The 19468-nt window shown below is 44.6% G+C and overlaps 1 protein-coding gene across 7 annotated transcripts in view; it reads left to right on the forward strand.

Annotated features, from left to right (window-relative positions):
- The window catches only part of FGGY (FGGY carbohydrate kinase domain containing), a 420429-nt gene that overhangs the window by 232321 nt on the left and 168640 nt on the right, over window positions 1-19468 (forward strand). For all 7 annotated transcript variants that reach the window (XR_013828299.1, XM_079921233.1, XM_079921234.1 and 4 more), the window contains one exon: window positions 8804-8907. Coding sequence is in view for 6 of the 7 variants with exons in the window: in XM_079921233.1 (XP_079777359.1) it covers window positions 8804-8907 (104 nt within the window). In the remaining variant the exon portion in view is untranslated. The remainder of the gene's footprint in view (window positions 1-8803; window positions 8908-19468) is intronic.

The raw sequence follows: 19468 nt of genomic DNA on the forward strand, positions 1-19468 counted from the left end.
TCTAGTTTCAGTGAGTGGGGGCTACTCTTCACTGAGGTGTGTGGGCTTCTCATTGTGGTGGCTTCTCTCGTTGCAGAGCACGGGCTCTAGGTGTGTGGGCTCAGTAGTTGTGGCACGCAGGCTCAGTAGTTGTGGCTCACGGACTCTAGAGCGCAGGCTCAGTAGCTGTGGCACACGGGCTTAGTTGCTCCGCAGGATGTGGGATCTTCCAGGACCAGGGCTCGAACCTGTGTCCCCTGCATTGGCAGGCAGATTCTTAACCACTGTGCCACCAGGGAAGTCCCTCCATACTGTCTTTTTTTTTTTTGCGGTACGCGGGCCTCTCACTGTTGTGGCCTCTCCCGTTGCGGAGCACAGGCTCTGGACATGCAGACTCAGCGTCCATGGCTCATGGGCCCAGCCGCTCCGCGGCATGTGGGATCCTCCCGGACCGGGGCACGAACCCATGTCCCCTGAATCGGCAGGCGGACTCTCAACCACTGCACCACCAGGGAAGCCCCATACTGTCTTATAAGTGTCTGCCTGTATACCTTTCCACCCCTCCTAGACTGAGATCTTGTAGAATAAAAGGAAGCAACTTTCATCTTTAGCGTTCTAGCTCCTCACACAGTGCCTGGCTTATAATTGGGGGTCACTAAATAGGTGGTGAATTAATTAATTTATATAACATCGGAAGACAACTGTGTGATTTAGAGTCACAGTTTGAGATCTATGTAAGGATTTATTCCATAAGATACATTTGTGGTACTTGGATCAGTTCTCTTATTTTAATTTTTTTTTTTTTATAGTGCTGCAATGAACATTGGGGTGCATGTGTCTTTTTTTAATTTTTAATTTTAGAAAGTAATTTTTTGTGAGTTAACTTGCCTGTTTGGATTTCACCTTGACCCTTTACCATGTCTAGTGCCTGCGAGTGAAAAATTGTCTTTTATGAGGTCACAGGTGAGAATGTCCAAGTAATCTAGAGGCCGTGTTGAGGTTAGGAAGAAAGGAGTTTCTGAAATCAAGTCTTCACTTTGTCTTTACTGTGGATTTTGCTAGTGTTCTCTGAGTCTCAGATTTCCAAGTTACTACCTATTAGCCTACCTTTGAGATTCAATCTTTCTGGGTAGAAGGGAGGAACAGAATAGTGAGACCCAGTTATCTGAGGGTTTATGCTTTGTTCTCTGACCCTCCCAAAGCTCTTGTATTGACATCTGATGGGTGCAAGTCATGCATGAGTGTAGCACTTAGACAGAAATGACATTTGCCATCACCAAGTTGAATTGCAGGATGAATGGTGCCACATGTTATCATGGCTTCAGGGATATAAACAGCTTTTGGGTTATTATCAACAATGTTTAAAATGTTAGCCTGGATCATTCCTACTACCTGTTACCCCATTTTCTTTATTCCCCTGAGCCCCCCATTATACTGTCATCAGTTGTATACTCAAGGACAGAAAACAAATGTTCCAGTCAGTCTAAGTAAGCCCAAATCCCTCTGGCAAAGCACGCACCATGCTAAGAGGGAATGCCTGAACTGTCAGGCCAAGCCCTGCTCTTAACACCAAAGACAGAGTGGTCAAGTAATGACAACAATGGCACAACTATATGGAGTAAACTGTGATCCAGGTACCATTCTCCTCACCTCATCTTCACAGTAGCCCTATGAGCTACATTCTGTCATCGTTTCGATTTTATAGACAAAGGAACTGAGGCCCAAGAAGGTTAAGTGGCTTAAGACTTGCGGCTTGCGGACTTGAAGTCAGGCAGTCTAATTCTAGAGCCCTCTTTGTTCACCATTATGCCCTAAATAGTGCAAATATCTAGTAAAGTCTGTTCGCATCTCATTTAAACCAAGACCTTCCCTATTATGTTTCCAGCTCTGTGGTGGGGTGGAGTGTAGAGGACAGGGATGGTGGCAGTGTCAAGGAGTGTAAAATTTCTTTGTAGACTTTTTACATAGGATTTTTTTAAAAGGTATACCTACTTTAGGATTTAGATTGGATGCATTCTAAATGGCATTTCTTTCAAAGCCAAGGCGATGCTTCATTAAACGCTGGGATCACAGAAATCTTTTCAGCTGTTTCACTCCCTTTCATTTGTTAGGATTGAGATGAACCCTTTGGGCTTGCTTTAGTGGATTATAACAATAAATCCTGAAAGAGATCTGAGTTCAGCTCTGCTGTTTGAGTACTTAGAATTCTTATAAGTGGTTGTAAAGAAAGGAACTAGTTTCTGTAGCTCCATGAGATTTAAAGTTGGGTGGATCTGCCTGTGACACCGTCCTCCCCACTGTAACTCTGGGAGACCTTGGACAAGTTCCTTGAACAACTTTTGGTCTCATTTTCTGAATTAGTAAAACAGTGTGATAATAACTACCTCCCAAACTTGTTATAAGAATTTAATGCAACAATATTTGTAAAGTGTGAGGCACAAAGCAATCTTTCAATAATCAGAAGGACCATAGGACCTTTACTCTTTACCAGTGATTTTGACAGTTCTAAACAAGGTGTGTTGTGAGATTCCAGTAAAAGTTTTACCGTCACCCATGAGTTGTCCCTCAAAACTCTTCAGTATCTTTCACTGTTAGGCATATTTAAGACATGGAGTATTTGCCCATGATTAAATCTCCTACCTTATCTAGAAAATGTCTTGTGTTTTACTAGTACATGCCTTGTGCCACACACATTCATTCCTTTGTTAAACAACAGCAACAAAACTTGGTGAGTCTGCCCTGGCCTCTGTCGGCTCACAGTATGGTAGAAGGAGACAGCTGTGCAAACAAATATGTTACAGATACAATGATAGAATCTGTACCGTGTCAGAGGGTGGGGCATAAGGAAAGAGGCTTGGCCAGTTCTCTCTGGCTGGGGTGCCCAGGGGGATGGGGAAAGACACGGTCAGGAAAGGCTTCTGATGAAAGAGTTGGGTCTTCACCATGGAGTCCGTGTTCCCCAGGGAGATTGTTTGGGGATGGAGTGTACTGTGGAAAGAACATTCTAAGAGGAAGGAAGAACATGAGGAAATGTTCAGTGGCCTGGCCAAGCAAGGCCCATTCAGGAATGAGTAGGAAGTCTCTACACTTATGCCAAGCACTCCTATAGGTCCCAGATTTCATAGTCCCATTTACTGAGTACTGGTAGGTCCCACATACATCTCACTTAATCCCTACAGCAATTTTGTAAAGTAAGTGTTGTTATCCAGAATCTTCAGATATGGAAGTTGAGGTTCTAGAGATCAAGGCATTTGCCCAAGAACATGTCAGTGAGATTCAAGCCTAAGTCCGAAGACAGTAATAGCGACAGTAATAAAAACAGCAAGGATTCCTGTAGTGCTAGGCACACTCTAACCAGTACTGTCCTATACAGCACCCACTAGCCACATGTGGCTACTGAAATTAATTAAAGTGGAAAATTCAGTTCCTCAGTTGCACTAGCCACATTTCGAGGGCTCAGTTGCCACCTGTGTCTGGTGACTGCTCTATTGGAACATGCAGATAGAGAACATTTCCATCATCTCAGAATGTTCTCTGGACAGCGTTGGTCTAAGCACTTTACATATGTTAACACATTTAATCCTTATAACAGTCCTATGAGGAGGATACTGTTATTCAAATTGTACAGATGTGAAAACTGAGGCATGAAGGAGATAAACTTAACCAAGGGCCCATGATGAATGAGTCCAGGTTTTTAAGCACAGCAGTTTACTGCCAAACCCATATATTATTTTCTATATAAAATGAATGAATATTAGTCAAAAGAATAAACTCAGTATCTTCTTGTGTAGAGACTGGTGTTTGGTCCTTTTCAGAGAAAATGCCTTTGATGTGACTCTTACCATCCCGGGAGCTTACAGTTATTGCAGCAGGCTTGGCATACGTGAGGTTTTGCATACATGAGGCTCCAGAGAGCCTTCTCCCCAGGGACCCTGTAAACCTCTAGGCCAGCTTAGTCAAACAACTCATTTGATGCAGTTTATCAGTCAGTTCATTCCTCCAAATGGTCGATTCAAGAGTCTTAGGTAATGTTCGAAATCCTTCGTGTCCTTTCTTCCTTCAGAGAGGGTATCTGGGGTTGTTATCGTAAGAGCACCTTTTTCAAGATACCAGTGCATCCAAAGCAGACCTTTTTTGTTTTTCAAACATAGGGGAAAAACCTCAGACTAGGAGACTAAAAATCCTGGTTTGAGCCCTGCTTCTGCCTCCAAGTAGCTAAATAAACTTGAGTAAGTTACTTTACCTCTCTGAAATTCAGTTTCTTCAACTGTGATCTCAAAATAAAATAACACATATTATAGGATTTTTTAAAAGCTACATGAAGGGTACAGTGTTTAAGGATGCTTTGCAAGCTATAAAGTACTTTTTATAGCTGTAAAGTATGAGATAATTATAGCACAAATGCTAGAGCTTGGGATGTTTTTCTTCTATATAACCTTTTAAAGTTTTCAAAGCAATTGTGGCTTGATAAATTACAGGATAACCCACTCTTAATCATAACATTTGCAAAATCTCTTTCTTCTTTGACATAAATAGATATTCAATAAATGTTTGGATGGAAGGATGGATGGTTGGTAGATGGGGCAGAGGGAGGGAGACAGCACATAAAGGAAAAGAAGTTTTAATTTTTTCTTTTTTTCCTTTTTAATTTTGTGCCTTTAAAACATATTCCTTGATATGAACTGTGTTCTTGTTTATGTGGAAGGGGAGGAGTCATTAAATAAAAGGCCCTGAATTGATTCATTGACTCAGTATGCTTGTTTTTCTGCTATTTGTTTTTCATTCAACAAAAAATTTACTAAGCAACTACCGTTAGCTGGTCATTGTGCAAGTTTCAGGGAAAACCCAGTTGAACATCTCACAATTTTATTTTTATTTTTTTGGTGCCTATTTCTTCAGCTGCTAATTTTGCCCTTTAAACTTTCTGAGGAATGCTGAATTCACTGACACATGAACAGTCATGTGAAGGGCCCCAGCAGTGCTGAGGGCTGCGCTTATCAAAACCCCGTCTTAGGAATTGTTTCCTGATGTACACGTGAGGCCCATGATCCCTCTATGGATTGTGAAATGTGTTTATGCAGAAAGGAGAAAGCTCCTCCTCCCCTTTGTTGCTTTCCCTACTTTGGACCTCTTTTCCCCGGCTCGGCCCCTCCGCACTCTAAGTGGCCAAAGGAAAAATGAGATATGTCAGGGCTGGGATTCATGTGGTCTCACAGAGGCATCAGCCCTGCACCACTCTTGGATCAGATCAGTTAGGCAGAGTGTAGAGAACCTCTCTGGAGGGGAAATTGGGCAAGACCTGCCTCTCACCAGTGCTGTACCAGCCTGGCCTGAGGTTTTCTAAGTCTCCTCAGGACTTGAGAATATAGGATCTTGGGAGGGATTTTTTTTTTTCCTGCCCTCCTGTTTCCAGGCAAGGAGACAGTGGACTTGGTATTTAAAAAGAATCACTGTGTATATTATGTACTGAAAATGGCTGGAAAAGAACCTCAATTTGTGATCCATTCTCTCCTCGTGGATGTGAGGGAGCAGTTTAGACTTTCAGGTGGTTTGTGGCAGAATCAGGGTTCAAACCCTGATCTTCAAACTCTAAACCCATGGCTCTTGCTAAATGTTCCCCGGTGAACTGACACTTCCAAATATATTTCCTTTGTATAAGACAAGTGTCACTTCATAAAGTGAGGGATTCTAGAAAGAACATGGGTTTTAGGGTCAGACAGAACAAGGTCAAGGGGCCATATCCTGGCACTGGTCTTACATCTCTGTGACCTTGGGCAAGTTACTTTGTTTCTTCTGTGTATGTCGAAGGGAAGAAAATATATTTTGTAGATGTTGCAAAGATTAAATGAGACAATATTTAAAGATTTTAATGCAGTATCCAGCCTATGCTAGCTATCTAACATGTTTTCTAAAAATGTGGGAAGAATACAACTGTCTCTTGAGAAAGAGTTCAGATGATATTGGTAATATCGATGGCGATAGTGATGGTGGTCGTAGTGACATAGCAACCATTAATTAATCATTTAATTTTAAACATTCCCTCTGTATCAGAGCTCCCATGTGATATTGTTATCTTCTTCATTTTATATCAGGTCTTTCTGTCTTCAAATTCCATTCTTTTTTCATTGTAACACACTTGTTCCCAGATTTTAAGGCTAGTAATATCAACAATGAATCCACTAACCAGAGAAGAAACAAAGAAATATTTTCCACAAATTTCTTTTTTCCCATGTTTAACCCCCTTTCAGGATTGAAGTACCCTGTGAAATAAACTTTGTCCATGCTTTACATACGTGGGACCAATAAAGGCAGTCACCGTCAGGGATTCCTTGAATTTCCATATAGCACTATGGACCCGCAATGGCCAACCCCTTTTCTGTCAAGGATCTTGGGATCAATATATTTAAGGCCACAATATTTTGAGATATGCAGATGAGTAAACATCGTCCACCTGGTTATTGGGTTTTTATCTTAGAGAAAAACCTGAGACCCAGCAGTTCGGAATCAGACTATGTGGATGTGATTCCCAGCCCTACTTCTGGTGAGCTGTGTGACCTTGGTTCAGTTACTTCTCATTTCTAAGCTTCAGTTTCCTCCTCTGTAAAATGAGGATAATAATAACACCAAGCACGTTCAGTGGTTGTAAGAATTAAATGAGACAGATGCAGAGAGAGAGCATGCAAATAGAGCTCAATTAAAATTATCTCATATCTAGGGTTTCTTCCTGTTCGAAAGCCTTTGTGCCCTGGGTGGGGAAATTCATCACCCAGGACTTCCCAGAAAAATGTAGAGCACTCTAAGTACATAGAAAAGAGGGAATTTAATACACAAAAATGGTGACCCAGTTACGAAGGAGCCGTGAAGGGCTATATTCCCTGTGAAGCAAGCCAGGGGTCAGCAGAATGGAAGCTATTGCCACCCCTAGCTGGAGGAACATAGGAGGAGGTTGTGTGACCAGAGACGAGGGGCGGTGAACACAGGCCAAGTGGGAGCGTTGGTGGCCCTGTCAACAGAGCTGAAATCATGGAGGAGACGCAGCCACCTGACACGGGGGAAGCGAGGGAGATGCACTCTGGCTTTCCAGTGCCTTCAGCCCTCAGACCTCCTGGCAGGGCTGACCTGGTGTCTGGGAACCATGGGCTGCAGGGGCAGCCCCACGATGCCGAGCAGAGCAGGGGACTTGGTGAAAACTTCAGGTTGCTTCCATGTCTTGGCTCTTGTAAGTAGTGCTACAATGAACATTGGGGTCCATGTATCCTTTCAGATTATGGTTTTCTCCGCGTATATGCCCAGGAGTGGGATTGCTGGGTCATATGGTAGTTCTGTGTTTAGTTTTCTGAAGAGTCTCCATGCTGTTCTCCATAGTGGTTGTAGGCCCTGCAGTTTTTCTTGTCCCATCCTGATCCCTGCATTGAAATGCTCCGTCTAGGCTTCTCCCTCCCTCCCACAAGACCGTGAGCATCCCAAGGAAAAGGGACTGTCGTCTTACCCTCACAGCCTCAAGCGCTGGTACTTTCACTTTCTACTCTATGCTGGCCACTGTGGTCGGTGCTGGGGGACTAAGCACGTGGGCGAGACAGTGCCAGCTTCCTACAGCTTTTATGATCAAAGGAGAGGCAGACGGGCTGTGGTAATTCTGTAAGTTACCAGTGTCTTGTATGCTAGCGAAGCCCAAGGGGGACTGGGAGCCGCATCTTTCCCGGAGGAACAGGGAAGCCTTCCGAGGAAGTAACATTTGAGTTACGAAGGAATTGGAGTTCACCTGGCAAAGAGGTTGGGGAATGGCATTTCAGGCAGAGGGCAGAGCGAATGCAAAGGTCTGGAGGTGGGAAGGAGCACTGAGGATTGGAGATGGAGAGCGGGGAGGCACAGCCCGAAGCCCATGGAGCCGGACGGAGCTGTTCTCTCCCGCTTCCGGCCTCTGTGCTCTGCCCTGATGCTTCCCACCTCCTACCTGTGTCCTAGCTGGGAATGTTTGCGTGTTTTCGGCTCCTACATCACACCCAGTATATCGTTTTATGTGTACAAAGTGCTCGTTGGATATTTGAATAAGTGACAGACAACTCAAGGCTCTAAATGGTCTAACTCTCCCCTCGCATTTATAACTTCACTCGCCCAGCAAATATCAAGGAACACAATCTGTGTGGAGAAGCAGCCTGAGCTTATACCATTTATGGGAAACTCTCTGCCACCTGGCATTCTTTCAACAGAAACTCACTGTCAGTCACTCTATCCTTTATGCCGAGAGTTCTGGGATGAGTAGCACTAAGAATGGTGAGCCAGAGATGCCGAGAAGATCCAGTCATCAAACGATTCTTTTGCCTTCGTTGAGACTGAAATGTGATGTGTTAAACCAGATTCCCTTCAGCCCTGCTGCTTACTAGCAGTGTGACCTTGCACGGGTCACTCCATCCATAGGTGGGCCTTCCTTCCTCCACTGATGCGTGGGGTTAATAATATCAACTTGACAGGCTCAATATACAATGAGACTATATATATAAATATTCAGCATGGTGCCTGGTAGTTCGAGAGCAAAAACCACTGATGGCTGTTGCTTTTATTATTCGAATTGCAGTTACTATTATTCTTCCGGTGTTCGAGGCTGTACACTGAGGAGGGGAAAGCAAAAGCAGAACGTATTTCCCTGCTCCCCTGGCAGAGGCCACTTATGCTCTTTTGGTTTCTGTTTGAGACTGGCCTGCACGTGGAATGCTTTCTCAATGTTGTTTGGTATTAAAAAAAAGAGTATTTTATGTTTGTTTTAGTTTTCTTTCCTTCTTTTTTTTTTTTTAAGAGGATTTTGTTTTGTTTTGGTTTCTCACAGGAGTGATTGGAGCAGATGTGAGGGGGCATGGCCTCGCCTGTGAGGGACAGCCGGTGACGTCGCGGCTGGCTATCATCTGTGGAACATCTTCTTGTCACATGGGGGTGAGTCTGCCCAGCAAGCGAGCGAGGGCGGGGCTGCCACACTCCAGGGAGGACGGCCTGGCCAGGGAGGAGAGCTGAGCTGTTGGCCCCTCCCCACCTCTGTTCCTTCCCTTCCTGCCCCCCCACCCCCGCAGCCCTGTGCTGTGTCTAGCTTTCAGCTCAGCCCTCCTTCCAACAGCCTTGCTTAGATTTGCCAGATCTTTTTCCAGGGGCCAAATTCTTAAAAAGTGTGAAAAGGGTTGAGTCTGCCTTTGACATCACCCTGGCCAGAGAGCTGAGGTGGAAGGGGTGAAATCGGATCCAGAGATGGCCGAGCCTCGCTCCCAGACGATCTGTCCCTAATGGGTAGCTGAGTCTTCTCTGCACAGGGGTGTCTATTTTCCTTGGCCGCTGAGCTCTCTCTCAATCAATATAAATCCATCTCCCTGGGAGCAGTCTGATGATGTATAGAATTAGGCTGCATATCATGACTTCAAAAGAACACTGATAAGCAGTTTTCACTTTGTTAATTTTTCTTCATGAATTAGTGGAAAGGCTTTCTCCAAGATTGCAGTTAAAATTTAGTGCCTGCCCTAAAATTTATATCTTCTTTAAATGCATGAGTCTGAAAGCATTCCATTTCGATAAGTACCCATTTCTACCATATTTTTATTTAAGAGTTGTTACTCTGTTAAACTAAGATGGACGATGGACGACTCCTTGGATTTTTCCCAGATGAGTAAAATAGAGGGGAGGGTGGGGGAGGAGGAGGAAGGCAAATGGGAGAGTAGCGGGGACATGCGTAAGGATTAGAGTGGGATCTGGGATACAGTCCAGGGCAGAATCTCTACGACGATGGAGGGACTTATGTGCCATGAGAAACTGTGTTTAGTTACCGTGGGGACCAGTGAGCCTTTTGTACCATGAAATATTTTGGTTGAGTAAATATTGATACCTTTACTTATCCAGTGATCCTCTGCTCTTGTGTCCAGGGCTGTGCTAAATCCTGGGGATGCAGGGATGACATAGGGCCTCCCATTGGTGAGATAGATGACAACAGGTATTACGGTACAAGGCCTCACAGTATAGATTCAGACTGAACTCGAGATACTGAGCATCTAGTATGTGCTAGGCATGGTGGCAGGGGTTCTCACACGTTTCATAAAGACGATGGGACCGCCCGACTGGTTTCCAGTCCCAGTTCCTCCACTTCCTAAGGATGGGCCCTCAGGCAAGGCACTTAACCCCTCTGGGCCCCAGATTCCTCATCTGTGAGATGTGGAGAGTTGTAGTACATGTCTCATAGTATTGTGAGGATGGATCGAGGTGACACTGCCGGGGTTAGCTCTCCATCACTTGCACTGGTGTTGCTGGGCAGAAAGGACACAGTGGCTGCCTGGGGAGGGTCCAAGATTAGGGACGACGTCCTAAAGGGACAGTAGTGCTGGACTTCTTACACCCCCTCCAAAAAAAATTTCCTTCTGTTTGTTTCCGTGGACGAACTCTTAGATGGAACTTCTTAAAGTTTAAAAGCCCTGGCCTCTTTCTTCCCCTCAGCAGCCCTATTGTAAGGCTTGGCTGTCACTGAAGGGAGAGATCAGTGGAGGCCTAAGGCCGCCTTGAGCCGGAGGTGCCCACCAGGGCAGTCAGCCCTTATCTCCCCCGACATGAGTCTACACTTGCTAGCTTGTCTTCACTGAACACTGTTTTAAACCTTTTTAAATCACCTCCCATTTTCACAGGGACACATCTGATCTGGTTTCTCCTGTAAAGCCTACATTTCAGGCATTTTTACCCCACTCAGTTCGGATTTATGAGCAAAAGCAAATCCATATGAATGTGAGTCTGTGACATCCCCATGTCTCAGTTTCCTGGTCTCTTAATGAAAATGATGCTGGCTTGTTGTACAGCATCCATTTTAGAAATTAAGCAACTAAGGCCTAGAAAAGGCCAATAATTTTCCCAAGGTCACCAGGCTATTCAGCTGGAGCTGAAGACTCAGGTCCAGCTCTGTCTGCATCCCAAGTGCATCCCCCTCAGTGCCTTACTGTGTTGTGCATGATTACGATGTGTCCGTACAGGAATGGAGAGAGCGTGGGCTTCAGAGTCAGACGGGTGTAGGTTTGGACATCTGCTTATGAACTCTTTGGGCCTGCGACCTAAGGTGAGCTACTTAAGTTCTCTGAGCCTCAGGTCCTTCATCCGTCACACTGAGGGTGAGGATGCCAGTCTCACAGGGTTTCTGGGTAACATAAGTTATGTACATACATCCGTAGTACACAGTAGACACTCAGAAATTGTGGGGATTCTTATTACACTTTCCTAGTGATATAAAAGGCTCACATGAAGCAACTGTTGGGCTTTAATGAGTTTGATGGGCAGCTGCAGTTGGTTGCAATGAATGAAGGCCATAAAATGCCAGTTTACTATGGTTGTGTTGTGCTGGAAATAAAGTCCCCACTCCCACCCCGCTTTGTACTTGGGAGTGGGAAGGGACCTTCTGGGCCAAGGGGATTAATCAGCAGCTTTATGTTATGTGGTGAGGGCGAGACTGTGGTCATGCTGGCGTCGGAAAATGCCTTTGATCTGGCTCAGGTGCTGGACACCCAGCAAGCCAACAACAGTAACACCTCTGTGAGATCTCGGAGAGGTGCAGGTCTGAGGAAACGCTCCCAGGGAAACTTAAGGACCCTCTTTGTTGTGGTTCTGGCAAATAAAACCACCAACTGTCAGGAAAAATTCACCGAACAGAACACAGGGACCAGAGGGGTCTGTGGGCTTTTCAAAAAAGTGACTTCCAGCTTGGTCTGAAGGATCCTCTTTCTTCCTGTCTGCTCACTGCTGATGTTCCTAATTCTGTAGGTTGATTGGGTCAAAATTCCCAGGAATATTTTGTGTTTGATCCTGGTTGCTTCTTTCTAGCTCACCCAGAATGAATGAAGGAAGGAATGTAACAAGTATTGGTACTTAGGAGTTGCCTTCCTTCACATCCCTGTTACTTCCAGGAATCTGGAGAAAAAGCCTGAGGTTGAACATAAGCTTTACTAATCAGGCCTTTGATATTTTACAAGATACAAGTGTGGGCTGCACATTTATCTTCCTCGTAGATGATTTAATTAACAAGGAAAAAAAAATACTGTTCTTTTTTTAACTGCATGAAAGCAGAGCTGCTTGTTCAGAGTTAATTACTACCAACTCACCAAAACCCAAGATCATACACAGCAGGGGTGAGCCAGAGGTTGAAAAGTCACAGGGTCAGATGGAGCTGATCCCTGCCATCGCTCCAGCACCCCTTTTCTCAAGCTGTCAAGTCAGGTGGTAACTTGGCAACTTGTCTTTAGTCAGCATGACAGATGGAGAGGGGACCGTGGGGAGGGGGTGGGGAAGACTGAAGAGGTAAGGTTTGAGCAGCACGATAGTTGGTAAGAGCTGGGAATTACATCTGCATCTTAAATCACTCAGAACTGAAGTTTTCTCAAAGTTTTAGATGAATGTAGGCATGGTGGCTCTCTATCACACAGTAGGTGTGGAATTTCTAAAATAGGCTTTTACAGAAAAGCCGGCTTCACCACTTACTGTGTGAGTTTAGGTAAGATACTTTGTCTTTCAGTACCTCAGTGTCTTCATCTATTATATGTGGGCAGTAGTGTTTACCCAGAATGTTGTTTTGAGGATCAAATGAGGTAATCTTTGTAAGCAGCTTGGCACTGTACCTAGCACCATATACCAGACATGGTATTATTGTTAGAAATGATTCATTAAAGCTAGAATGATCCATGTGACAATGGATTTGAATTAAAGACGTCAGGATGAACTCAGGTTGAGCTTAATGAAGACTACAGATGGATACATACAGAAATATTTACAGACGTGCAGGTATACAGGTTAGTAAACATACATGTATTTCCTAGCTGTGACAGTGGAGGGGGCCTAGAAACAAAGACACCCTAGCAAATAGTTGCTACAAGCACTCCTGGTGCCCAGATCTTGGTTTCTAATACCATTCTCCAATAAAAGGGTCAGGGCTTCTTGGAGAAATGGTTGATCCTAGGACCAGGGCTGGAAATAGACAAGATGAGCCTAGGGTATCTTGTTGTAGCACCAGAAAGTAAGATAGCGCTCAAAACAAAACAAAGTAAAAACAAACCCCGCCTCCCCCCAACCCCACAAACTGAAGGAATTATCAGGAGCCAACCAAGGGGGCTTCCAGTGGCCAAAACTGTAACAATTTGAGCAGAATAATAAAGTGTATTGGAGTATAACCCAAAGTATAACATAACTATTATGAGTCCATGCTGATACCAATAAATGAACAGAAGAGACAAATCTATCATGCAGGAGAATTTATATAGATATTCCCCCCTTAAGGAAGTGGAGCATACCTTCCTATTCCCTCACAGCAAAGGAAACCATAAACAAAATGGAAAGACAGCCCACAGAATGGGAGAAAATATTTGCAAATGACGTGATCGACAAGGGGTTAGTCTCCAAAACTTACAAACAGCTCCTGCAGCTTAATATCATCAAAACAGACCAATCAAAAAATGGGCAGAAGACCTAAATAGACATTTCTCCAAAGAAGACATACAGATGGCCAAGAGGCACATGAAAAGATGCTCAACATCTCTGATTATTAGAGAAATGCAAATCAAAACTACAATGAGGTATCACCTCACACCAGTGAAAATGGCCATCATCAAAGAAATCCACAAACAATAACTTCCTATTCCTTAAGCATGAGCTGCACATGGTGACTTCCTTTCAAAGAGGAGAGTACCAAAAGGGAGAAAAAGCATAACTTTATAGTGGGGAAATCTGACACACTAACTTCAGCCAGGTTATCAAGGTCAACACCAACAGTGATAAGTCATGTTGATAGTATGTCCTGCTGACATGGTGTGAAGAGAATGGCGCTTTATCTCTGTTATCTTCCTCCCGAAAACCCATAACCACAGTCTAATTAATCATAAGAAAAGCATCAGACAAATTCCATTTGAGGGACATTCTACGAAATACCTAACTGGCACTCTTTGAAACTGTCAGGGTCATCAAAAAACAAGGAAAGCCTGAGAAATTATTACAGCCAAGAGGCGCCTAAAGAGATATGTAATGTAGCATCCTGGATGGGATCCTGGAACAGAAGAAAGCTGTTAGGTGAAAACTAAGGAAATCTGAATCAAGTAAGGTCTTTAGTTAATGATATCAATATCTTTCTTTAGTTGTGACATATGAACTTAATGTAAGATATTAATGATAGACAAAACTAGGTGTAGGGTCTATGGAACTCTGTACTACCTTCCCAAGTCTTCTGTAATCTAAAACGGTTGTAAAATTAAAAGTTTGTTTTAAAAAATTATTCATTAAAGCATTCACTCATTACCAAAACATTTTCTTGTATTTGCACGGCCAAATACTCAGGGTATTAAGATAAATAAGATAGCATGTCATGCCTGCCTTCATTGAGAAAGACAGACAAGAAGGAGATGGCTACAGTTCAGAGTGGTAACTCCGATGGTAAGTTTAGGACTGAATATGGAGATAGGGGACGACTCAAGCTTCCAGTAGACAGGGAAGCTTTCCTGTAGGATGTGCTATTTGTAGGACTATAGTTCCCACCCCCCACACTGGGATGCTATTCCTGCCCAGTTTCAGGCACTAGACCCTGGCCTCACCCTTCTCTTCTTTCTCTTCTGTGTCCACATCACCCACAGCAATACCAGTTTGCTGCTGGGTGGGATGTGAGTATTGCAGGCCCATTGGGAGAGCACCACAGGAAGGGAGACTATCACAGCTAAGAAGAGTGTGGGCAGGTTTCTCTGTCTTGGACTCTTTAGCAAGTGGCATTGGCAGAGGTCACTGAGAGAGGTGGAGAGGGAAGGCAGTCCATAAGGCACAGATAGGACCACTGTTACACCTCCCAGTGAAAGAGCTGAGCTACTGTGCATGACTCGCCAGGACTCGCTGTTGTCAGCCTCTGGGATCCGTGTTCTCAGGAGTCAGTCTCTCCATACTGAGGCTCGCCCTGGGCCCTGCAGCTACATGTTTGGAAAACAGACTGTATGCTAGGCATCGATTGGCAAGGAGAGGTTTGATGTGGTTCCATGAGCAGTAAGACAGCTTGTGCATTCAGGAAGCTCAGCGTAGCGCTTCTCCTGGCATTTGAGGCGGGACAGTTCTACACTGCACTGGACAGAGGATGTTCAGCATCCCTGGTCCAGCCTCAGTCATTATAAGGAGACGTTAGCTGCTACCATCTATTGAGCACCTACAGTGCACCAGGCACTGTGCTAAATCCTTTATGTCATGTCATCAGTTCAACAATCCTGTGAACTGGGCACCATTACTCTCCCCATTTCACAAGTGAGGAAACAGAGGCAAAGAGCAGTTAAGTGGGTCACACAGTGTGACACACAAGAAGCGGGGACGCTCGTCTGAGCCCCCTAGGGGACTGACCCTAGAGTCCTTGCTCTTCCCTTTCAGGTACACAGCTTCTCCCAAATGCCTAGAGGAGAGGGAGAGCAGACTCGATTGGAATATGGGCAGATGTTGGTGCATACATCTCACCAAAGAAAAGGTTTGAATGACAAACACCTGAGAAGATACTCAACATCATTAGTCACTAGAGAAATGCCAATTCAAACCACAGTGAGATCCACTACATGCTTGTTAGAATGGCTGACACTGTGGTGAAGATGTGGGAAAGTGGAACTTATGTGCTGCTGGTGGGAATGTGAAATGGTACAACCACTGTGGAAAATAGTTGATCAGTTTCTTACAAAGTCAATGTACACCCACCGTGTGATCCAGCTGTTCCACTCGTAAAAGCATGTGTCTGTACAGAAACTCATAGCAGTTTTATTTGTCATAGCCCCAAACTGGAAACAGCCCAAATGTCTATCGACAGTGAATAGTAAAGTGTTGGTCCATCATTAGAATGGAATACTACTAAGCAGTAAAAGGGAATGAGCTGTTAATATAAGGTACAACATGAATTAACCTCAAAATAATTATGCTGAGTGCGAGAAGCCAAACGAAAGAGTACAAACTATGTAATTCCATTTATTAAAAATTCTAGGAAATGCAAACTAATATATAGTGACAGAAAGCAGAATGAGTGGTGGCCTGCAATGGGGCAGTGGGCAGGGTAGGATTACAAATGGGCACAAGGAAACTTTTGGGGGTAATGGATATACTTACCTTGATTGTAGTAATGTCTTCACTGGTGGGTGTCTGCTGTGTCAAAACTTATCAAAGCAAATGTTTTAAAAATGTGCAGCTTATTGAACGCTAATTATAGCTCAGTAAAGCTTTTTTACTATTAATTAATCAATTTATTTATTTGGTCGCACCAGGTCTTAGTTGCAGCACATGGGCTCCTTAGCTGGGGCTCGCATGCGAACTCTGAGTTGCGGCACGCATATGAGATCTAGTTCCCTGACCAGGGGTCAAACCCAGGCCCTCTGCATTGGGAGCACTGAGTCTTAACCACTGCGCCACCAGGGAAGTCCTAATAAAGCTTTAAAAAGAAAAAAAGAATACCAGAAAAAATAACAATAATAATAGTGTCTGCAATCACTTATATAGTGCTTACTGTATTCCAGGCACTGATTTAAATCTATCTCTAAAAATTGTTTGGTCCTCATTTAAAAAATAGTACATAGTAGGTGCTCAATAAAAATACTGGTTGTCCCTTCTTTCCTTCTAACCCAAGTTAATTCTCTAGCTACTCTGACTTTTTTTTTTTTTTTTTTTTTTTTTTTTGCGGTATGTGGGCCTCTCACTGTTGTGGCCTCTCCCATTGCAGAGCACAGGCTCCAGACGTGCAGGCTCAGCAGCCATGGCTCACGGGCCCAGCCACTCCGCGGCATGTGGGATCTTCCCGGACTGGGGCACGAACCCGTGTCCCCTGCTTCGGCAGGCGGACTCTCAACCACTGCGCCTCCAGGGAAGCCCTTCTGACATATTTTACTGTTCTGCTCTTTTGATCCCTAGCATGGACCGATAGATATGATTATTTGTGTTTTAATGGTAGCAGTTTGTACCTCAGATGAAGCTGACTTGCCTAGTGGGTCCACATTAGTGGGTCCATGTCTTCATTTTCCCCCTTGACCCATGCTGTCCAGTTGAGAGCTGGGGCATAATAGATGCTTAGCAACCGTATGTCTGGATTGCTTCCCACCCACACCCTTTGCTGACAAGTGTGCAAGCGCTTGGATTTTCCTAAGTCTCCTTTCACTCCTTCCCAGTCCACTGGGGCTGTCTTTCAGCATCTGTCTCTGCTGAGTGGGGACCAACTAACTGGGAGAAGCCCCCTGTGTCTGAGGTGCTGTCAGTCTTGTTTCCCACCCCACCTTACCGGGGACACCTGCGAGTTCACTTGGCCTCTCTGGGAAGTGAGAGTTTCACTGAACAGCTTTACCTCAGTGGGGCCTGGGAGATACAAACCAGCCACACCTGCCCTCTCTTCTTTCCTCCACCACGCAGTCCTCCGGAACTCTCCATTCCCATCCATCACCCCTGTGCCCTTGTGGGGAGAACAGGATCCATTCCCAGCAGCTCTTCAGGATGCACTTTGGCTCAGAGTGGATCTGCAGCCTGATCTCTGTTCTGTTGGGAGAAGACGGTTCAGGCGCCCTAGCGTCTTGGGCTCTAACCAGAGAAAAGCCACCCTCAGACCATGCCATGTCGTTGGAGCTGCATTCTTTGGGTGATGACTGTAGCAGCTCTGTGTTTCACCCAGGCCCGAGCTAGAGCAACAAAGGATGCTGTGCATCGTTCCTCACAAGGGAAATGCAAAGGCAAATGCAAACCCCAGTGAGACCCACTACACGCTTGTCAGAGTGGCTGAAGTCCGGCAAGGATGGGGAACTGGAATTTCACACGCTCCTGCTGGGAACGTGAAATGGCACAGCCCCTTTGGAAAATAGTTGAGCAGTTTCTTACTAAGAAACTCTCATACCTACTGTGTGATCCAGCCGTTCCACTCCCATAAAAGCTGGGCAGGGCTGTCTGGTCCCATGTTTCTGGAAGCCCACCAGGAACGCAGCAAAGCCAGGTGTAACACAAGGCCTTTCATAAGATCAGAAACAAAAGCCTCTGATGAGAGTCTGTCAACTGGCCTGAGCTCAGCTTTCCACAAAAGACGGCAGCTTGCCTGGAAGAATGGTAGAAGCAGAGGGAAAAAACAAGATTAGCAGCAGTAAAAATAGCAGCTAATATTTACTTCATGATTATCATGGGCTAAGAAATGTGCATCTATTATTGCATCTAACCCTCATAATAACCTTATGCAGTTATCAGCATTATCCTCCCATTTTACAGGGACTGAAACTGGGTGTCAGAGAAGCAAAGTACTTACCCAAGTCATATAGCTCGTAAGTCCTAGAGATAGTTTCTAACTCAGGCTGTTTGATTCCAGAGCTCACATTCTCAATTCTTTGCAGAACGATGAGACTGGGGCCATAGCATGGGTTAGTCATGCACACGGGTGTTTTGCAGAAATGGGGTGAAGTGATTACAAGGCAGATCTTTTCCAAAGGCTGGTGAGAACTGCAAAGTGAGGGCTGGATGCAGCTTGACCACAGCGTTCTCATTTTCCCTCCTTCCCAGTCTTTCAAATCTCTGCCTTTCAAGGGGCCCACAGTCTAACGATAACAATAAAAATAAATAGCATCACTTGTCACCATCATGCCCTGGGCGGAGAGTATTTATGAGACTTTTTATTTGTCATCTTCCCTGTTTCTGTGCTGCTTTGTGGTCAAGTACTGAATTAGGCAATTTGAAGACATGTGGCTAACTTCCCAAATCACAGAGATGTTTTGTATTCATTTGGAAGAGCATGAAATGAAAACCACATTGATTTTTTTTTTCCCCTTTTTCTATTTACCACTCATCTGCTGTATGGGTGACTGTGATACTGTGGCTGCTGAGGACGACCTAGCAGTGATGGAAGTGTTTGTGCTCTTCCAGCGAATGAGTGAGGATGAAAAGGAGGCTGAGACAGCCAGGGCAGAGCCCTCGCTAAGTGTCAGCTACTATGCCACGGGCCTCAACACACATCAGCTCATCTAGTTTATTAAACTACGTAGTCACGAACCGAACGAACTTTTTGGCCAACCCAATGCATACGTTTAGTTCAGGGATTTCAGGATTTTCGCCTTGTTGCTTCCCCCTTATTTTTTCATCCCCATCTCCCACTCTCCTTGTGTGCTCCACCAAGGGCCTCTTTTTTCACCTTAATTAAATTTTCATATTTTTTGGTCCCCCAGAGCTATCAGAAGTTTGGTGTAATATTCTGTTCTTCTACTTAACCAGTGTTAGAACACCAGGAGAAATAACATCTAAGAGACCAAAGATCCCAGAAGAACCCATGAGAAATTTTTTGAGCAATCAATGCTGAAGGATTGAGGTTGAAAGTCTCCTTCTAATGAACAGTCAGTGGCTCCCTATTGCTGATAGAAATAAAAAGGTTCAGTGTGAAAACTGAGTAGACATTTTGGCCATGTTATAGATTTGAGATATATTCAGTTGAAAAAGAATGGAAGTCTTAAATCCCAAGGAGGTGAAAGTTACTGCAGTGCTG

This window comes from Stenella coeruleoalba (assembly GCF_951394435.1).
Source record: "Stenella coeruleoalba genome assembly, chromosome: 1".
Taxonomy (NCBI): domain Eukaryota; kingdom Metazoa; phylum Chordata; class Mammalia; order Artiodactyla; family Delphinidae; genus Stenella; species Stenella coeruleoalba.